Source organism: Halichoerus grypus, chromosome 1 (assembly GCF_964656455.1).
Source record: "Halichoerus grypus chromosome 1, mHalGry1.hap1.1, whole genome shotgun sequence".
In the NCBI taxonomy this organism is placed as follows: Eukaryota; Metazoa; Chordata; class Mammalia; order Carnivora; family Phocidae; genus Halichoerus; species Halichoerus grypus.
In genome coordinates, this window is record NC_135712.1 from 203,324,860 (window position 1) to 203,342,982 (window position 18,123).

At 48.8% G+C, this 18,123-nt stretch overlaps 1 protein-coding gene across 6 annotated transcripts in view; it reads right to left on the reverse strand.

The window, feature by feature from the left end:
- Positions 1 to 17,832, reverse strand: part of PGPEP1 (pyroglutamyl-peptidase I) — a 30,020-nt gene extending 12,188 nt beyond the window's left edge. For 2 of the 6 annotated variants that reach the window (XM_036093849.2, XM_036093851.2), the window contains exons 1-3: positions 17,724 to 17,832; positions 15,675 to 15,727; positions 3,027 to 3,164 (exon numbers count right to left, since the gene is read on the reverse strand). Coding sequence is in view for 3 of the 6 variants with exons in the window: in XM_078053430.1 (XP_077909556.1) it covers positions 15,675 to 15,727; positions 17,724 to 17,757 (87 nt within the window). In the remaining 3 variants the exon portion in view is untranslated. Of the gene's footprint in view, positions 1 to 3,026; positions 3,165 to 13,080; positions 13,211 to 15,674; positions 15,728 to 17,723 lie in introns of all 6 variants that reach the window. The other 4 variants (XM_078053420.1, XM_036093848.2, XM_078053425.1 and 1 more) reach the window with 3 other exon arrangements.
- Positions 17,833 to 18,123: the final 291 nt, after the last annotated feature.

Consider the following 18,123-nt stretch of genomic DNA (forward strand, 5'->3'; position numbering starts at 1 on the left):
CATAGTAAAATTAATACTCCAAATAATGATTATTGGCAAGATTGTCTCCTACCATTCTTCAATCTCATGCACTGGCTTGAAAACACTACCGCTGGTGGATGTCACGGGGTTCTATGGATGGGTCCCAGGCAGAGCCTTTTTTGCATGCACGTCGCCTCACTGAATTAATTCACTTGCAGGTGAGTTCCTGCATCTCCTGAAGTGGCTTCAGGATTTCTTTATCTGGTTGCCTTGACCTTGCTATCCACGCTGTCCCAACTCCATGTTCATTTGACCGAAGTTGCTGGAGAGTATCCAACACCTGGAAAGGCAGGTCCCTCCTTACAGACAGATCATTCCAAATTGCGCCCCCGTCCCCGCCGAGAGGGTGCATCAAGGTCACCTGGAGGGTAGGCGGGACATGGTGTATGTGTGTGGGGAGTCTCAAACACCAACACAGGGAACTGGGACCCCATCCCTGTCACCAAGCCCAATGATGTGCAGGATCAGAAAGAGCCCCCCAGGAAATCCCATGGCCAGACAGACGAGGGCAGGGGGCAGACCTGCCCCCCCAAAACAAACACTGGTGCACAGGTGGGCTGCAGACCACTGCTGGGGCAGGTGGTGGGGAGGTGAGGGGGGGTGACATTTTCTGTGAAGTCAATTTCAAGACATTTAAAACACACTTAAGAGTGGGGCACCTGGGTGGCTCAGTTGGTTAAGCGACTGCCTTCGGCTCAGGTCATGATCCTGGAGTCCTGGGATCGAGTCCCACATCGGGCTCCCTGCTCAGCAGGGAGTCTGCTTCTCCCTCTGACCCTCCCCTTCTCATGCTCTCTCTCTCTCTCTCTCATTCTCTCTCTCAAATAAATAAAATCTTTAAAAAATAAAAATAAAACACACTTAAGAGAAACTTTGTAAACGATTTTGTTTCTCTTACAATTATTTCTCTCAGTCATTAGTATTTTTACTCTTCATGTTCCCTTCTCATTTAAGCCTCACTTTCCTGGACTGTGCAATGGGATCAAGGAGAACATTCTTGAAAGGGTGTGGGGATCTGGAGAAGAAGCAGGCAAGGGGGCTCGCCAGTGAAACCCCTGAGAAAGCTTTACATCTGGGATCCCTGTTTCCATTCCCACCGGTTCATAAACACTCACTGGCTTGCTGCATGCCATGCACCCAGAGTGATGGTTTCAAATGGCCACACAAACACGGAAAGACCACCTTCCGCTTGAGCATTCTTCACAGTAAAGTGAATACTCCGAATATAATTATCAGTAGGGCTGTTTCATAGTATTCCCAGATCTCACTCAGTGGTTTGAAAATGCTACACCGGTGGATATTAGAGCGATCCATGGGTGGGATTTATGGGGTACCCCAAGTTTTGTTTGGCAAATTGATTTGGAGACCCAAGCCCCATGGTCTCCCAGCCCCCACTGCCCCAACCTCTTGCCTCCCAAGGCAGAATCTAAAATCATATCACACCCTTCCCCTGCTCCCACTCTGCTGTGCCTCCTGCCACACTCAGAATAAAAATCCTAACTCCCCATCATGGTCCATGATGCCCTGTGGGAGCGGGACACTGCCAACCTCCTTGACCTCCTCCTCCTTCATTCCCCCCACCCTTGGCTCACTTCCACCAGCCTCCCCACATGGCCTCCCATACACCAGACTCACACCTGCCTCAGGACCTTTGCACTGGTTGTTCTCCCTGCATGGAACACTCTTCCCCTTACTTTCCGGTCAGTGGATTCTCTCCTTAGCCTTCATGTCTCAGCCTCTTGAGAAGCACTTCCAGCCGCACAAGATGGTGTCCTTACCATAGCATAGGACATGCACACAGTAGGTGCTTGTGAACATTGGCTGAACAACTGAGCAGCTCAAGCGTGGCCTAGGAACAAATGTAGACCTCAATGCCCACTTCCCTCAACTATAAATGCGGGTTTGGACTAGCTGCTAGCTGGGACCTCTCTTTTCTTTTCATCCATTCCTACATTCAAAAGTAGCTCCTGGGGTGCCAAGGCTGGCTCAGTTGGAAGAGCACATGACTCTCGATTTCAAGGTCATGAGTTTGAGCCCCATGTTGGGTGTATAGAGATTACTTAAATAAACCTTTTAAAATAAATAAATAAGGGGCGCCTGGGTGGCTCAGTCGGTTAAGCGACTGCCTTCGGCTCAGGTCATGATCCTGGAGTCCCTGGATCGAGTCCCGCATCGGGCTCCCTGCTCGGCAGGGAGTCTGCTTCTCCCTCTGACCCTCCCCCCTCTCATGTGCTCTCTCTCATTCTCTCTCTCCCAAATAAATAAATAAAATCTTTAAAAAAAAAAAAGGGGGGCGCCTGGGTGGCTCAGTCGGTTAAGCGACTGCCTTCGGCTCAGGTCATGATCCTGGAGTCCCTGGATCGAGTCCCGCATCGGGCTCCCTGCTCGGCAGGGAGTCTGCTTCTCCCTCTGACCCTCCCCCCTCTCATGTGCTCTCTCTCATTCTCTCTCTCCCAAATAAATAAATAAAATCTTTAAAAAAAAAATAAAATAAAATAAAATAAAATAAATAAATAAAAGTAACTCCTCACTATTCACAATAATGAAGAGCTAGAGACAGCCCAAGTGTCCATCAGTGGATAAAAGTATAAATAAATAAAATGTGGTCTAGCCACACAATGGAATATTATTCAGCCATGAAAAGGAATGAAGCCCTGATTCATGCTACAATGTGGATGAACCATGAGAACAGCGTGCTGAGTGAGAGAAGCCAGGCTCAAAAGGCCACACAGTGTAGGATTTCATGTATATGAAATGTCCAGAACAGCCAAATCCATAGACACAGAAAGTAAATTGTGGTCGCCGGGGGCTGGAGTGGCTGCTAATGGGGATGGGATTTCCTCGGGGGGGTGATAGAAATGTTCTGGAACTAGATAGAGGTGGTGGTTGTAAAACATTGTGAACGTATTAAATGCCATTGAATTGTTCATTTTAAAACGGTTACTTTTATGGTATGTAAATTTTGTCTCAGTAAACAAAGAAAAGAGAAAAAAGTAACTCTTAACTGCATGGATGGTGGAGGGCAGGAGTCAGGGGCATAGCCTCCAGAGCCAGGTGATCACGTTTGTTCCTTCTTTCTACCATTCACTGGCTGGGTGACCTTGGGCAAGTCATTCACCTGCTCTGTGCCTCAGTTTTCTCATCTGTAAATGGGATTAACAGTAGTACCCATGTCATAGGGAGGAAAAATAAAACAATACACATAAAAGGCATAGTGCCTAAAAATGGCTCAAAAGTTTATAACTTAAACTATATTTTAAAACATGTATGTGCTTCCTTTAAAAAAAAAAATCAAAGCAATTTCTTCTGCCTAAAATGGAACCTCAGGAATCGGATTTACACGCCCCCTCACCCCCGGTCTGGAACAACTGGGAAAAAATAGACAAAATGTGTAAAACAACACTTTTCAGACCTTGAGGAGTCAACACTGGGGTTCTAGAAAGGGTAAGAAGGCTACAGTTTGCAGAGCTGAGTCCTGGAAAGAAGATAGCTGGGGGGACAGGAAGGGGAGAGCTCGATCAATGCAGATTTCTTTTGAGGGTCTGAGAACTAATGGGCATATATGGGTGCTGAGACCAGGGACAGAGACACTTGAAAGGAGCAGAGGGAAAAACCCTCAGAGTTCACAAAGGGTGTAAATACTTGGTGTTCCTACCAGCCAGAGTGGAAAAACTTCATAAGGAAGTGGAGAAAAATTAGCCCCACAATAAAGAACTATTCTGGTCCTGCCTTGCAAAACTTAACAGCAAGGCTGGAAAGGATCAAACTATATCCAGCAACTTAATTGTATCCCAGAACAAAGCTCAAGAACATGCAGAGGAAATTAAAAAGTATCCAGTGGGCCCCAAGGTGAAATTCACTAGGTCTGGCATTAAACTGAAACTTACCAGACAAGCAAAGAAGCAGAAAATTACAACCCATAATGAGGAGAAATATCAATTACTAGAAACAGGCCCAGAAACAACAGAGATGGTAGAATTAATTAATAGATAGACATTAAAACAGCAAATTTTAAAAATCCATATAGATCAAATCTGAAGCGCCCCCCCATCCGCAGTCTAGGTCTCATCCCCAGACTTCACAGGTAAGTACTGTTAACAGCACACACACCCATGCAGACCTATCTCCATCTATGATACATAGATGGAGGGGAAAAACTTTAGAATTTAGAAATGAATCTTCCCCTCTTCCCTAAGAAGAGACCCACCGCGCTTTTTTTTCTCTTAAAAACAAATCCAGGGGCTCCTGGGTGGCTCAGTTAGTAAAACGGCTGATTCTTGATTTTGGCTCAGGTCATGATCCCGGGGTCCTGGGATCGAGCCCTGCGTCAGGCTCCCTGCTCAGCGGGGAGCCTGCTTCTCCCTCTTCCTGTGGCTCCCCCTGCTTGTGCGCTCTCTCTCTCTCTCTGACAAATAAATAAATAAAATATTTTAAAAAGGAAGGGAAGGGAAGGGAAGGGAAGGGAAGGGAAGGGAAGGGAAGGGAAGGGAAGGGAAGCAGGAAGCCATGGTCTGTATTAACTGCCTTACCTTTGGCTAGCTCCCTGAGCGCAGTCGCTAAAGGCATCCATTGTGCCAACATCAGGCCCTCAGGAGGATAAATGGCTGCTCTTAGGCGTCTGTCCCTGAGTCTGGGGTCTGAGCACACTGTTCTCCACAGCCCAGGCTCTCCCCCTTGGAGATTCAGAATTTGGCTCCTTGCCAACCGTACTTCTTCATTCGTCGAAAGCTGGGAACTATCCAGATTCCAATTTTACATCCTGCAGAACTTTCTGGAATTCCTCTCCCTGCCTTTTCTCCCCATCCTGATGGGAAATCTAAAACCTGCAGAGTTGATGCCCTCCACACACATACAAGTTACAGGAATTTCAAACTCACAACAGCCTGGCCAGGCCCGGATGTGTGAAGGCACCCAGTCTAGGGCCCTTCTCTGCTCCCTGGAATGATTAATCCTGTCTCTTTGTCAAGATCTTGACATGTGGGGGACACGAGGCTGTACAAACTTTTCAGTTTTCACTTCAAACTTTTCATTTTTCATTCCCCCCCCCCCCCGCCCTGAGAAAGTCATGCACTTGAAGGCAGGGAACACCTTTCTCCAGGCCCAGGGCTGGATGCCCTAGAACTTTCAGCTCTGTTTCCCCTATGGCACTGCTAACATTTACTTAATATTTTCCTCAAATTCATTCACTTATTTTTTTCCCTTAAATGAATTTAGCCTCATCCCAAGTGACAATATCCTTGAAGTTATGGGACTTGATGTGCTATTTATATGTGTTTCTTCTAAAACACATTGTACTAAATACATAAGCACCATAATATTACCATGTTTGCCCTACATACAGTGTGCATGTGTGTGTGTGTGTGTGTTCTTTTCATGTATGAAATTCTTCAAAAACAATTTATGGTACTTCTCTCTTCCTCCAATAAAGTGTTTTTAAGTTATTCCTTTTAAAACTAACTCAAGTAATTTTTCTGAACACGGTATTTGAACTTTTTGCCTTCAGGCTAAAAACAACAAGAACTATAAGAAAATGCTTAGAGGCGCCTGGGTGGCTTAAGTGTCTGCCTTCGGCTCAGGTCATGATCCCAGGGTCCTGGGATCGAGTCCCATGTCCGGCTCTCTGCTCCGTGAAGAGCCTGCTTCTCCTTCTCCCTCCGCCTGCCACTCCGCCTGCTTGTGCGCACTCTCTCTCTGTGTCAAATAAATAAATAAAAATCTTTAAAAAAAAGAAAATGCTTAATTTAAACAAGTAAGCTCTCTTTCTGGAGAAGCATAGGTTAGCAATTCTGTAATTCCTTTCTGTTCATTCTTGGATTGAGCAAAGGAGTGAGTGAGCTGAGAATCATGGGAGCAGGGATTCCCCGCTGTCAGAGGAGAAAGCCCTGAGGGTGGAAATAAAAAACACGGAAGCAAACCAGGTCTTGTTGGATTAGAATTGGAAGTATCTGGGGGCGCCTGGGTGGCTCAGTCGGTTAAGCGTCTGCCTTCAGCTCGGGTCGTGATCCCAGGGTCCTGGGATCGAGTCCCATGTCAGGCTCCCTGCTCTGTGGAGCCTGCTTCTCCCTCTGCTTCTGCCTCCCCCCGCCTCTGTCTCTCATAAATAAATAAATAGATAGATAGATAGATAGATAGATAGACAGATAAATAATCTTTGTGGGGGGGGGGATGAACTGGAGGTATCTGTGTAAACTCCAGGGTTTTAACACAGAAATGGGTACAGGTAAGGGGGTGTGTGTGTGTGTGTGTGTGTGTGTGTGTGTGTGTGCTTTCCTCCTCTGCCCACTGACGGAGCGCACAGGTAATGACAGCCCCAGTACCAGGGAGCACACCCAGCAACCAGCTCCTGGGTTTTAAATGTTATTATTGAAGACAAGAATGAAGGCTTTTTGTCAAAATTGCTAATTTCAAGGCTGGAGCAGGGAAAGAACGTGGTTGAACCTGGAGTTCCCATAGGACCCGTCAGTTCCCCTCCAAGGTATATGTATACCTAAGAGAAATGAAAACCTACGTCCACACAAAAACTTGTATATGAGTGTCCATAGCGGCATTGTTCACAACAACTAGAAGGTGAAAAGAACCCAAATATCCATCAAAGGATGAATGCCTAGTCAAAATGTGCTATGTCCATACAGTGGAATATTATTTGGCCATAAAAAGGAATGAAACTCTGACACACACACACACACACACACACACACACACACACAACAGTGTGAATGAAGCTTGAAAACATGATGCTGAGTGAAAGAAGCCAGACATAAAAGGCTACATGTTGTATGATTCCATAGAAAATGTCCAGAACAGACAAATCCATAGACACAGAGAGTAACGCAGTCATTATCAGGCACTAGGGAATAAGAGGAATGGGGAGTGACAGTTAATGGCACGGGGTTTCTTCCTGGAGTGATGAAAATGTTCTGGAATTAGGGCGCCTGGGTGGCTCAGTTGGTTAAGCGACTGCCTTCGGCTCAGGTCATGATCCTGGAGTCCCAGGATCGAGTCCCGCATCGGGCTCCCTGCTCAGCAGGGAGTCTGCTTCTCCCTCTGACCCTCCTCCCTCTCATGCTCTCTGTCTCTCATTCTCTCTCTCTCAAATAAATAAATAAAATCTAAAAAAAAAAAAAAGAAAGAAAATGTTCTGGAATTAGATTAGTGGTGATGGTCATATAATTCTGTGAATATACTAAAAAAAAACCCACAAAATTATATATTTCAAAAGGGTGAATTTTATGGTATGTGATTATATTTCAATAAGATTATATCTTGGATTTTTTAAAAAAATGACATGAAGCACCTGACATCCAACAGTCAGGTACAAGTAAGAAAAGAAAAAAGAAAGGGATGCGTGATCAATGCAGTGAAGGAGCCTGGATGGGATCGTGGAACAGAAGAAGGACATTAGTGGGAAAAATCCATGAAACCTGGGGTGCCTGGGTGGCTCAGTCGTTAAGTGTCTGCCTTCGGCTCAGGTCATGATCCCAGGGTCCTGGGATCGAGCCTCTCATCAGGCTCTCTGCTCCGCGAGAAGCCTGCTTCTCCCTCTCCCACTCCCCCTGCTTGTGTTCCTGCTCTCGCTAACTCTCTCTCTGTCAAATAAATAAATAAAATCTTTAAAAAAAAATCCATGAAACCTGAATAAAGTCCAGAGTTTAGTTATAGTAATGGAGCAGCGTTGGGTTCTTCATTTTGAGAAATGTAGTAGTTACGTAAGATGTTAACACCAGGGGAAATCAAGTGAGGCATATACAAGAACTCTTTGTATTCTCTTTATAATCTTTCTAAATTCCTAATTTAATTTCTAAAATTATTCTGAAATAAAGTTGATTTACAAAAAGTGAGCCTAGAAACAAAAAAAGAAAGACATGCTCAGAGGACGATGGGGATACAGCAAAAGGACACAGGAGCTAGCCTGAAGGGGCTGCCATGAGCCAAGTCTGGGACAATTTGAACATCAAAATAGAGTAAGTGATTGTCACATATTGAGGACGGTAAGTATCCATGAGTCCACACAGATACAAACAGACTCCTAAAAGCAGAAGGTCATAAAAAATGTCAAAGGAAAGATGGAATTAGAAAACCACCATTTGGTAATCATCAACTAAAATACAACTGATTCAGGCAAGACTCACCAGGGGATGCTAAAAGGAGTGGGTGGAAGTCTAAAGAAGTATTTATATGGTTACAAAGTATCATGCTGTGAAGTATGTATATGTACAAAGTATCATATTACAGGATACTTTTCAATTCAAAGGGCAAGATAGTAATATTGTAGGAGAGAAATCCACCAGATCTCAGCTTTATTTAGGAAGTGATCAAGGTCAACAACACCAAACACAACACTTCAAAATCTGGTGCCTCCTGATACAATGCACCGAGAAGGACACATCACTTCTGTGGGATTCCTGCCAAAACCAACAGCCTCAGTGTAGTCATGAGGAAACATCAAACAAACCACACCAAAAGACACTACGAAGGAGTGAGCAGTTCCCAGCAAACATCATCATGTTTGACACAAAGAAAGACTGAGGAACTTTCCAGATTACAGGGGATTAAAGAGATGGAACAACTGAACACAACATATGATAGGATTTTCTTTATCATTAACAAATTAATGATTAAAGAATAATTTATTAATAATTAATTGATGAGTTATATTAATTAATATATAAATATATATTAACAAATAAATATTAATAAGGCAGTCGGTAAAATCTGAATAAGGGCTGTAGATTGTACAATTTTATCTATGTTAAATGAGTCTGATTTTAATCATTGTGCTGAGGCTGTGTTTTAGGAAATACACAATGAATTATTTAGGGACCAAGGGGTATCATGTCTGCAATTGACCTTTAAATGACTCAGAACAGGGGCTGGCTCAGTTGGTTAAGCATCTGCCTTTGGCTCAGGTCATGATCCCAGAGCCCTGGGATCGAGCCCCACATCTGGCTCTTTGCTCAGCGGGGAGCCTGCTTCTTCCTCTCTGCCTGCAGCTCCCCTTGCTTGTGCTCTCTCTTTTTCTCTCTCTCTGTCAAATAAATAAAATCTTTTTTATTTTATTTTATTTATTTTATTTTTTATTTTTTTAGATTTATTTATTTATTTGAGAGAGCGAGAATGAGAGAGAGAGAGAGCACATGAGAGGGGGGAGGGTTAGAAGGAGAAGCAGGCTCCTCGCCGAGCAGGGAGCCCGATGCGGGACTCGATCCAGGGACTCCAGGATCATGACCTGAGCCGAAGGCAGTCGCCCAACCAACTGAGCCACCCAGGCGCCCAAATCTTTTTTATTTATTTGACAGAAAGAGAGACAGCGAGAGCAGGAACACAAGCAGGGGGAGTGGGAGAGGGAGAAGCAGGCTTCCTGGCGAGCAGGGAGCCCGATGCGGGGCTCAATCCCAGACCCCGGGATCATGACCTGAGCCGAAGGCAGACTTAACTACTGAGCCACCCAGGCGCCCCCAAATAAATAAAATCTTAAAAAAAAAGAAATAAAATAAATGACTCAGGACAGGGGCACCTGGCTGGCTCGGTGGGTAGAGCATGTGGCTCTTGATCTTGGGGTCATGAGTTCGAGCCCCATGCTGGGTGTAGAGACTGCTTAAATAAATAAACCATAATAAATAAATAAATAAATGACTTGGAACGGGCAATTCCTCAAACAATTAAACAACAGAATTATAATATGATCCAGCAATTCCATTTCTGGGTGTATATTCACAAGAATTGAAAGCAGGCTCTTAAAGAAATATTTGTATGCCTGTGTTCACAGTTTATAGTCACTATAGCTAAGACGTGGAAGCCACCCAAGTGTCTATCAATGGATGAATGGATAAGCAAAATGTGGTCTATCCATATGATGGATATTATTCAGTCTTAAAAAAGGAAAGAAAGTCTGACCCAGGCCACAACATGGATGAAGCGTGAGGACATCATGCTGACTGAAATCAGCCAGTTGCAAAAGGACAAACACTGTATGGTTCCACAGATAGGAGGTCCCTAGAGTTGACAAATTCATTACCGACAGAAGACAGAATGGAGGGGCTGGGGCTGAGGGAGGGGAACGGGGAGTTAGTGTTTAATGGGGACCGAGTGTGGGAAGATGGGAAAGTTCTGGAGAGGGATGGTGGTGATGGTTGCATGACAATGTGAATGTGCTTAATGCTGCCGAACTGTACACTTAAAAATGATTAAGATGGTAAATTTTGTTATACATATTTTACCACAATAAAATAAAATGATTTAGAAGTCAATTTTTTTTTTACATTATACTTATCTACCTAATTTATCCTTAGAGAAAGAGCAAATGTAATATAATGTTAACATTTGGGGAAATCTGGGTAGGAAAGGACTTCTCTGCCCTATTCTTTTTTTTTTTTAAGATTTTATTTATTTATTTGACAGAGAGAGACACAGCAAGAGAGGGAACACAACAGGGGGAGTGGGAGAGGGAGAAGCAGGCTTCCCGCAGAGCAGGGAGCCCGATGCGGGGCTCGATCCCAGGACCCTGGGATCATGACCTGAGCCGAAGGCAGACGCTTAACAACTGAGCCACCCAGGCGCCCCTTCTCTGCCCTATTCTTATAACTTGTCAAAATTTTTATTTCACTGGAATGAGAAGAAAGACAGTTGCTTCTTCTCCCCCCAGGGCTGGAAGAAGCCTCCAGGAAAGGCTTTCTCTGGCATAAGGTAAATAATCTCATCTATCTTTACACGTTCTCACTATGACTCCACTCTTTCTGACCCTCCCAACCCCCCACAACTCTAATTCCACCTCCCCCTTTTATTTTCCTGTGGCCCTGGCAGACCTTTCTGGCAACAGAAAATATGTTAAAAGGCCAGGAATTAAAAGAATCCATCTCCCAGGCTTAAGGACTTAAAAGGATCACCTTTACTTGTTTGGGTCCAGCTGGAGACTTGTCCCTCAGTTGAGCCTACTGTCCACGGGTCAGGCCACCCACAAACCCAGGCGCTGCACTTGGTGAAACCACCTCTGTGGGCACGGGGGGCGGGGGGAAGGATGCTAACTCGATTAGTGACCAACCCAAGAAACCTTCTCTGGGGCACAATAACCACCGCCCCCACCCTGTGGTCACCATGACATGTGATGTGCGGGGGGTGCCTGGGTGGCTCAGTTGGTTAAGTGTCTGCCTTTGGCTCAGGTCATGATCCCAGCGTCCTGGGATTGCATCCCACATCGGGCTCCCTGCTCAGGGAAGCCTGCTTCTCCCTCTCCCTCTGCCTGTCACTCCCCCTGCTTGCTCTCTCTCTCTCTCTCTCTCTGTCAAATAAATAAATAAAATCTTAAAAAAAAAACAAAACACGTGTGATGTGCCAAGGCTGGATGCCTGGCTTGGAACAGCAAACCCTCCCATGGATCCTCTCTGCCCGGCAGAATGGGAAGTCTGCGCTGAGCAACCTCACTTACCCAGGGCAAGTCAAGGGTTGTCCCCACTGGGTGATGTTCCTTTGAGCATTAGTGGGATGGCCACATGCCCACATCAGTTCTCAGTAGTAGGAAATGAGCTGACATAACCCGGAGGCCAGAGACTGAGTCACCTCCTTTTTTCAACTTTTTTTTTTTTTTTTTAAGTAGGCTCCATGCCTCATGTGGGGCTCGAACTCACGACTCTGAGATCAAGAGTCACATGTCCTACCGACTAGGCCAGCCAGGTGCCCTGTGAGTCACCTTCTTGTCCTCATCTTTGCTCCTCATGTCCTCTGGGTCCTCACCTATCCCCCCTCTCATCTGGGGGAAAAAAATCTAAACTAAGAAAACTGCCACTATAGGGACACCTGGGAGGCTCAGTGAGTTAAGCGTCTGCCTTTGGCTCAGGTCATGATCCCAGTGTCCTGGGATCAAGCCCTGCGTCAGGCTCCCAGCTCAGCGGGGGGCCTGTTTCTCCCTCTCCTACCCACTCGTACTCTCTCTCACTATCTCTGTCACTCTATCTCTTTCTCTCTCAAATAAAATTTTTAAAATTAAAAAAAAAAAAAAGGTGCCTGGGTGGCTCAGTTGGTTAAGCGACTGCCTTTGGCTCAGGTCATGATCCTGGGGTCCTGGGATCAAGTCCCGGGATCGAGTCCCGCATCGGGCTCCCTGCTTGGCGGGGAGTCTGTTTCTCCCTCTGGCCCTCCCCCCTCTCATGCTCTCTCTATCTCATTCTCTCTCTCAAATAAATAAATAAAATCTTTAAAAAAAAAAAAACTGCCACCAAAAATATACCACCACCACCCACCCCGCTCCAACCCTGGCCCACAGCATTCCCACAGTCAGGCATCCACCTGTTCACCAAAGACCCTGAAAGGAGCGTCCCTGTTGGCTCACTATTGAAGCCCCCCAATGCCAATGTGAGTGGGAGGAGGGGGTAAGTAGGGAAAGAGCCAGCTGCCCTTCCCACCACCAATCCAGGCTAGGCGAGAGCTGCCAGCACATGGGGGACACAGAGGCTGTGCCATTCTGTTCATTTGCAGCTTGAGACCAGTCAAAACTCATCTAAGCTGACTGAGGTCAGGACAGCAGCTGCCTCCGGGGCAGGGTGGGGGATGCTGGGGAAGAGATGGGGGGCAAGAGGGAACATAAGAGGTTGATGGAAATGTTCACCATCTTAACTGAAGCAGCAGTGACATGTGTATAAATACTCTTCACTGCAGTGACAGGGGGACTGAAGATCTGTATGTGTCACTTTATGCAAATTACAAGGCAATGGAGGGGAAGGAGCAAGCTATAAAGTTCAGCCGAAGTTATCAGAAGTGGGTGGCCTGTGATCTAGCTAAACTCTTGCCTCTGGGCACTTTCTCTTCCAACAGAGCTGGGCAGTTCTCCTGGGGGAGGAGGGGAGTGGCAGCATCCCCCAAGTCCCACGACGCTGCAGCGAGCGCAGCCGCCAAGCACACACCGTGAAAGGAACAGGGCTCATGCGCCCCAGACGGCGCATTGTCTACACCCCAGTCTACCTGACAAGACCCCGCCGCGAGGCCGCATCTGACCGATTCCCTTGACCCCACAACAAAGACCCCCTTTGTTCCCTGGTTAATATCCTTAGCAGGTCTGTCTAGACTCACTGTGGCAGTAATTGTCCCGTGATGTCACCAGGACCTGTGACCCAGCTCCTCCTCGCTGCACTTGGGCAGGGAACACTCCAGACGGCCCCAAGCCAAGGGGGTCCCGGCCCTTGACACCCACCTGAGCCTCCTAGGAAGAGAGAGACCTGCAACCAGTGTCCCACATCCACCACCCTAGACCTGGGGGAGACAAGACGCTCCAAAAATGCAGTCCGTCCTGTGGGAGGTGTTTAGGGGCAGTGCCATGCTAGGGAATGATGAAAAGGGGTGCCCTCTGTCCCCCACACTCCCCCCTCCCCAGTGTGGCTGGTGGAAAATAGTTCATTCTCCATTAGAGCACAAGTTCACCCAAAGCATGAAGAAAGAAGGTCAGATGAGAGAAAGGGACACAGGAGGTGGTGGGGACAGGAGAGAGAAGGGAGAGGGAAAGACAGAGACACAGAGAGATGGACAGAGAGAGAGATGGAGACATAAGGGAGAGAGACAGAGAGAGACCCACAGAAAGGCCAAATAAAACTGAAAGAGAGAGACACAAGGGGAGAGAGACAGAGAGGTGGAGAGAGATATGGAGACACAAGGGGAGAGAGGGAGAGACCAGAGGGAGGCTGACGGAGACAGAGAGACAGAGAAGGGGAGAGACAAGAGAAGTTAGCTGGTCCCTGAGAGAGGAGGGGTTCCTTCTACAGGTGACAGCTTGGGCTTCTGAAAAATCTATGGGGACAGGAAGTTAACTGCTGCTCACTCTGGGTAACAAAACTCCCATCTTCAGCTTGAGGTGATCAACTGCCACCTGCAACTCATGTCTGGATCACACCAAGAACACTCGAAGCCATATTTTCGTGAGGGATAGACTGGACCCATCCAATGGGACACCTTTTCATGTGCAAGTCTGTTTTATCCAGGTCAACTAAAACACACCAAGGGCAGCTCGCAGCAACCCCACAGATCCCGCAGACACTGTGCTGCGCACAAGGCACCAGACCCAAGCGCAACTCCATTGACGCCAAGTTCTAGAACAGGCGACACCCACAGCGGCAGAAAAAAAAGGAAAAGTCAGCAGAGATGTTTACACCTGGGGGGAAATAGCTATGAAGGGCCACAAGGAGCTTCTGTGATGAGAAAGGGGCCGGGAATGTTCTAGATCTTGATCCAGAGCCGGGTGGCACAAAGGTGAACATTCGTAAAATTTCATGGAGCTACACTGACGCGCTCGCTCAGAGTATGTTTGTGCAACTCCAGCTTTTTGTTTTGCTTTGGTTTTAAAGAGGAACAATCACATCTGGGAAGGTTGGTGTCTTCTTTTTATCCATGGAATGGTAGAGAATCCTCTCTTCTTGTTTCACAAGCTTGAGGAATAAAATGGAAAGTCTTCCGGAGGCGAGGTCTGGCAAGATGGGTGACCAAAATATAAGGGGTATTTCCCTTCCGGCAGCAGGATGAAAAAGCTGCCATCCTCCACCATCCGCATCCCAAAGCTCAGAGGGATTTCCAAAGATTGTTTAATTGATTTTTCTCCTATTTAGATGCAGATCATAGTGTCTGGGGCCCAGGAATTCAGACACACGGCTTTGTGTCCACTCAGCCCCGTGAAGGCTCCTGTCTGAAACTCGCACAAAGCCAGACACACAACGTCTTCAGAAACACGCTGTTTCCTTTTTGTCTGGGGCTCCAGGGAGCGGGTGCAAGGAGCAGAGCCTCCGACACGCTCCCATCTGCAGGGTCCTGGGGACCCCGTCCCTCTGTCCTGCTCACAAAGTGGGGTGAATTTTTTTTTAAAAGAAAAGTAGCCAAGATTTTGAGGTCTCTACTAGGGCTGATATAAAAGGTGGGGGGGATCCCCAAAACTAGGGGTTGACACATTGAGGTTTCAACTTGGATTTTTTTCCAAATTCAGGGCTCTGGAGTGAAAAGCAGGGGATGCTTTAAATCAAGCAGCTAATGGGCTAGGATTAACATGAGTTTGGCTCCAGTCTCTGCAGATCTGATTTATATAAGGAGAAAACGTTTCTCTCTTTCTCTCTCCCCATTGTTCCCGTCTGTCTCTCCAAATGCCCCATCTGACAAAGAAAGTGGAAGGCTTGCAGGCTGACAACCTGCTCAGGACAGTGGGAAAGACCCCCCCCCCCCAATTTGCAGTCTTCTCTGCCCCCGGCTGCTGGGAAGCAACAGTGAGGGTCACTATACCCTCTCTACAAGGTTAATACATCCACCAACATCCCTGCCTGGTCCCCCTAAACCTGGCTGGGGCATGGGGCACTTTTGAGTCACTGCCGCTCCAGTTTCCTGGCTGTGTGAACTCAGATAACTCTCCGGGGGCCTCAGTGGCCTAATCAGGAACGTGGGCACAAGAATGAGTACACCCAACCATGCAAAGTTTGTGAGGCAAATTCAGAGTGCTCGGTGCACAGCAAGCCAACAAGTGGAAGTTATACGGGTCATCATTTGGAAAGATGTGGATATCAGACTTATATGTTTTGCAGGAAGCTTCAAGGGAGCCGTTCTCTTCGTAGATTCCTTCCTCTCTTTGGTGCCATATATTTCCAGGGGGGGAGCCCAGCCCTGAGTCTGATTCCTACCCTCCAGATCTGAGTTACCTGGACTGCAATCCAGCTGGCGTTCACGGTGTGTTCTCCAAAAGGGCCAAATCCTGAAAGAGCAAACAGTAAAAGCAGCATGTTAACACCCAGTGACCTTTTCTAGCCTGCCCAGGGTTGGTTTGCTGCCTCCACCTGGCAGGACGGAACAGGGAATTTTGGCAGCTGCCTGCCACCAGGGCCAATGTCAGGGGCCTGGTCCCGCCATCTGGGGTACACCCAGGGCCCTTCAGAGCCCCCCACCCCCACTGCTCTTAACTGCTTTTAACTGTCCTTTCTTGTCTTCACCTTCACCCGACCCTCGTGCCTGGCAAGAGGCCAGTGGCCTCCTTTTGCCCCAGAAAGGGCTGGCCTTTTCCCTTCTCGATTTTTCCACTATCCCTGACCCCATCTATAATTATCTTATCACTGTCTTTGTGCAGGGCCTCTGTGCTCCGTGAATCACCACGAAGTGAGGAATGGCCCTTAAGGGAAAGGTGTGGGTGTCTCCCAGGCCAGACTGTCCAGACACCATCCTGCCAGGCTCCTCCCCACTTCTTGAACTCCAGGCCCCACTTACAAACTGAGAGAGTGGTCTGAGGATGCACTAAGTGTCCTGCATGCACTGTGGCCTTCAGCCTCACTGAATCCTCTTTCAGGCAAGGCTGTTTCTTGGACCCCTTTTACAGGAGCCGGACTAAGGCACAGACAGGGTGGAAACCGCTGCCTAGGGTCACACAGCGAGAAGGCAGAAGAGCTGGGATTCAAAACCAGACCCATGAGAGTACACAGCTCTTCTATTCTAATCACCCTGTCACCTTGCCTAGAAATGAACATCTCCAAGAGAGCCTGCCCTGGAAGTGTGGGTCACTCCGGCTGGACTGAGGGTCCCAGGTGGTGTCATGGCCCTGGGAGGGATGCTGTGCCTTGGAGGCAGGACCTCTCCACCCCTTCTCTTCTCCTGCATAGACTAAGTAGGAGTCCCAGCTCAGCCACCTAGAAACAGGGTGACCTCTGTAAGCCTCAGTTTCCCCTGTGCAAAACGGAGATGGTACAGATGTAATGAATTCATGCAAGGAAAATGCCCAGTCCAGTGGCTGCCTGCAGAATCCAGCACTGGAGGAGCAAATAACCAGATACAGAGGGCTGGGGGGGGGGGGGGGGAGTGGCGGCAGCAACTCTCCCCGCAATTACACACACCTGTTAAGTGAGTGCCTTCTTCTACCTTCCTGGGAATTCCAGGATCAGCCTCACCCTCCCGAGGCCAGAAAACACTTGTGTGAACCTTAGCTGGATCTCCCACTCTGACCCCTCCAGACAGCGGGTCAAAATGACCCCCCAACCAGAGGCCCAGCGGAAGTTGATGCCCACGTGGCCCCGAGGCGGAGTCTTCTCGAGGAGGAATAGTTAGTTTCAGGGAGTTGGTGACAGCAGGGACGGGCTCACCCATAAACAGCCGGGGGCGGGGGGTGGGGTGGAGATTTTGACCCACACGGTCCTGGTGACAACAGGGAGAGCGGCCGGCCCCCCGAGGTCCCCCGACCTCCACCTGTTCTTGCCTCGGGAGAACAGCCCCCCATTAGCACAGGGCCGGGGGGGGGGGGGGCAGTGGCTGGCAGGAGGTTCATTGTCACTGGGGCACTTCCTGCCCGCAAATCGGCCTTTGTCCCCTGGGGCCGTGGGTGGGGACAGGCCCGACCTCGGGAGGGGCAGGGAGAAGTCAAGTCCTGCCCACCGGCCGGTCAGACGGAACAGACAGGTGCCCAGAGGACCACTGTCCTCACCCGGGGAAGGAAGGACGCCCGAGGGGCCTGTTCTACGCGGGGCACTTGACCGGACCCCCACACCCCTGCTTGCCCCGACCCCTGACAGTGCGACCATAGGGGCGCCCCTTCTCCACTTTCTACGTGTTGCGCCGACTGAGCTGGGCGATGACATCTTCCAAACCTGAGAGGACTTCTAGCACCTTCCCCTCCCGGGCCACCGCGCCTCTGCCAACCCTGCCGGCTCTGGAGCCGCCCAACCCGCCCCTGCCCGCGGTCGCTGTCGCCACGGCCGCCATCAGCGTACCCGTCACCACCACCGCCTTCCTGGGCTGCTCCATGGCGGGCTCGGGCTGCGCCTCGGACCCGCTCCTGTCGGGACTGGCGAGTCGGCCGCCGCCCCCGCAGCCAGGACCCCGCGCCGCCCCGCCCCCGGCCCCGCCCCCAGCCGGGCCGCTCGGCGTGCGCGCCCCCGGGCCTGAGACGCAGCGTGCGCGCCCCCGACCCCGACACTCTCCCCCGGAAAGCCGGACTCCCCACCTTCTCCAAGCTCAGTTTCCCCACCTGTAAGATGGGGACAGTTCGTTTCGTACGACGTGGCCGCTTGAACTCAGTGAGTCAGGCGCTCCGACGAGCCGGTCATTTATTCCGCGTGTTCACTGAGCACCCACTGTCTGCCCACTCCTGGGAATTATCTGGCTCCCTCC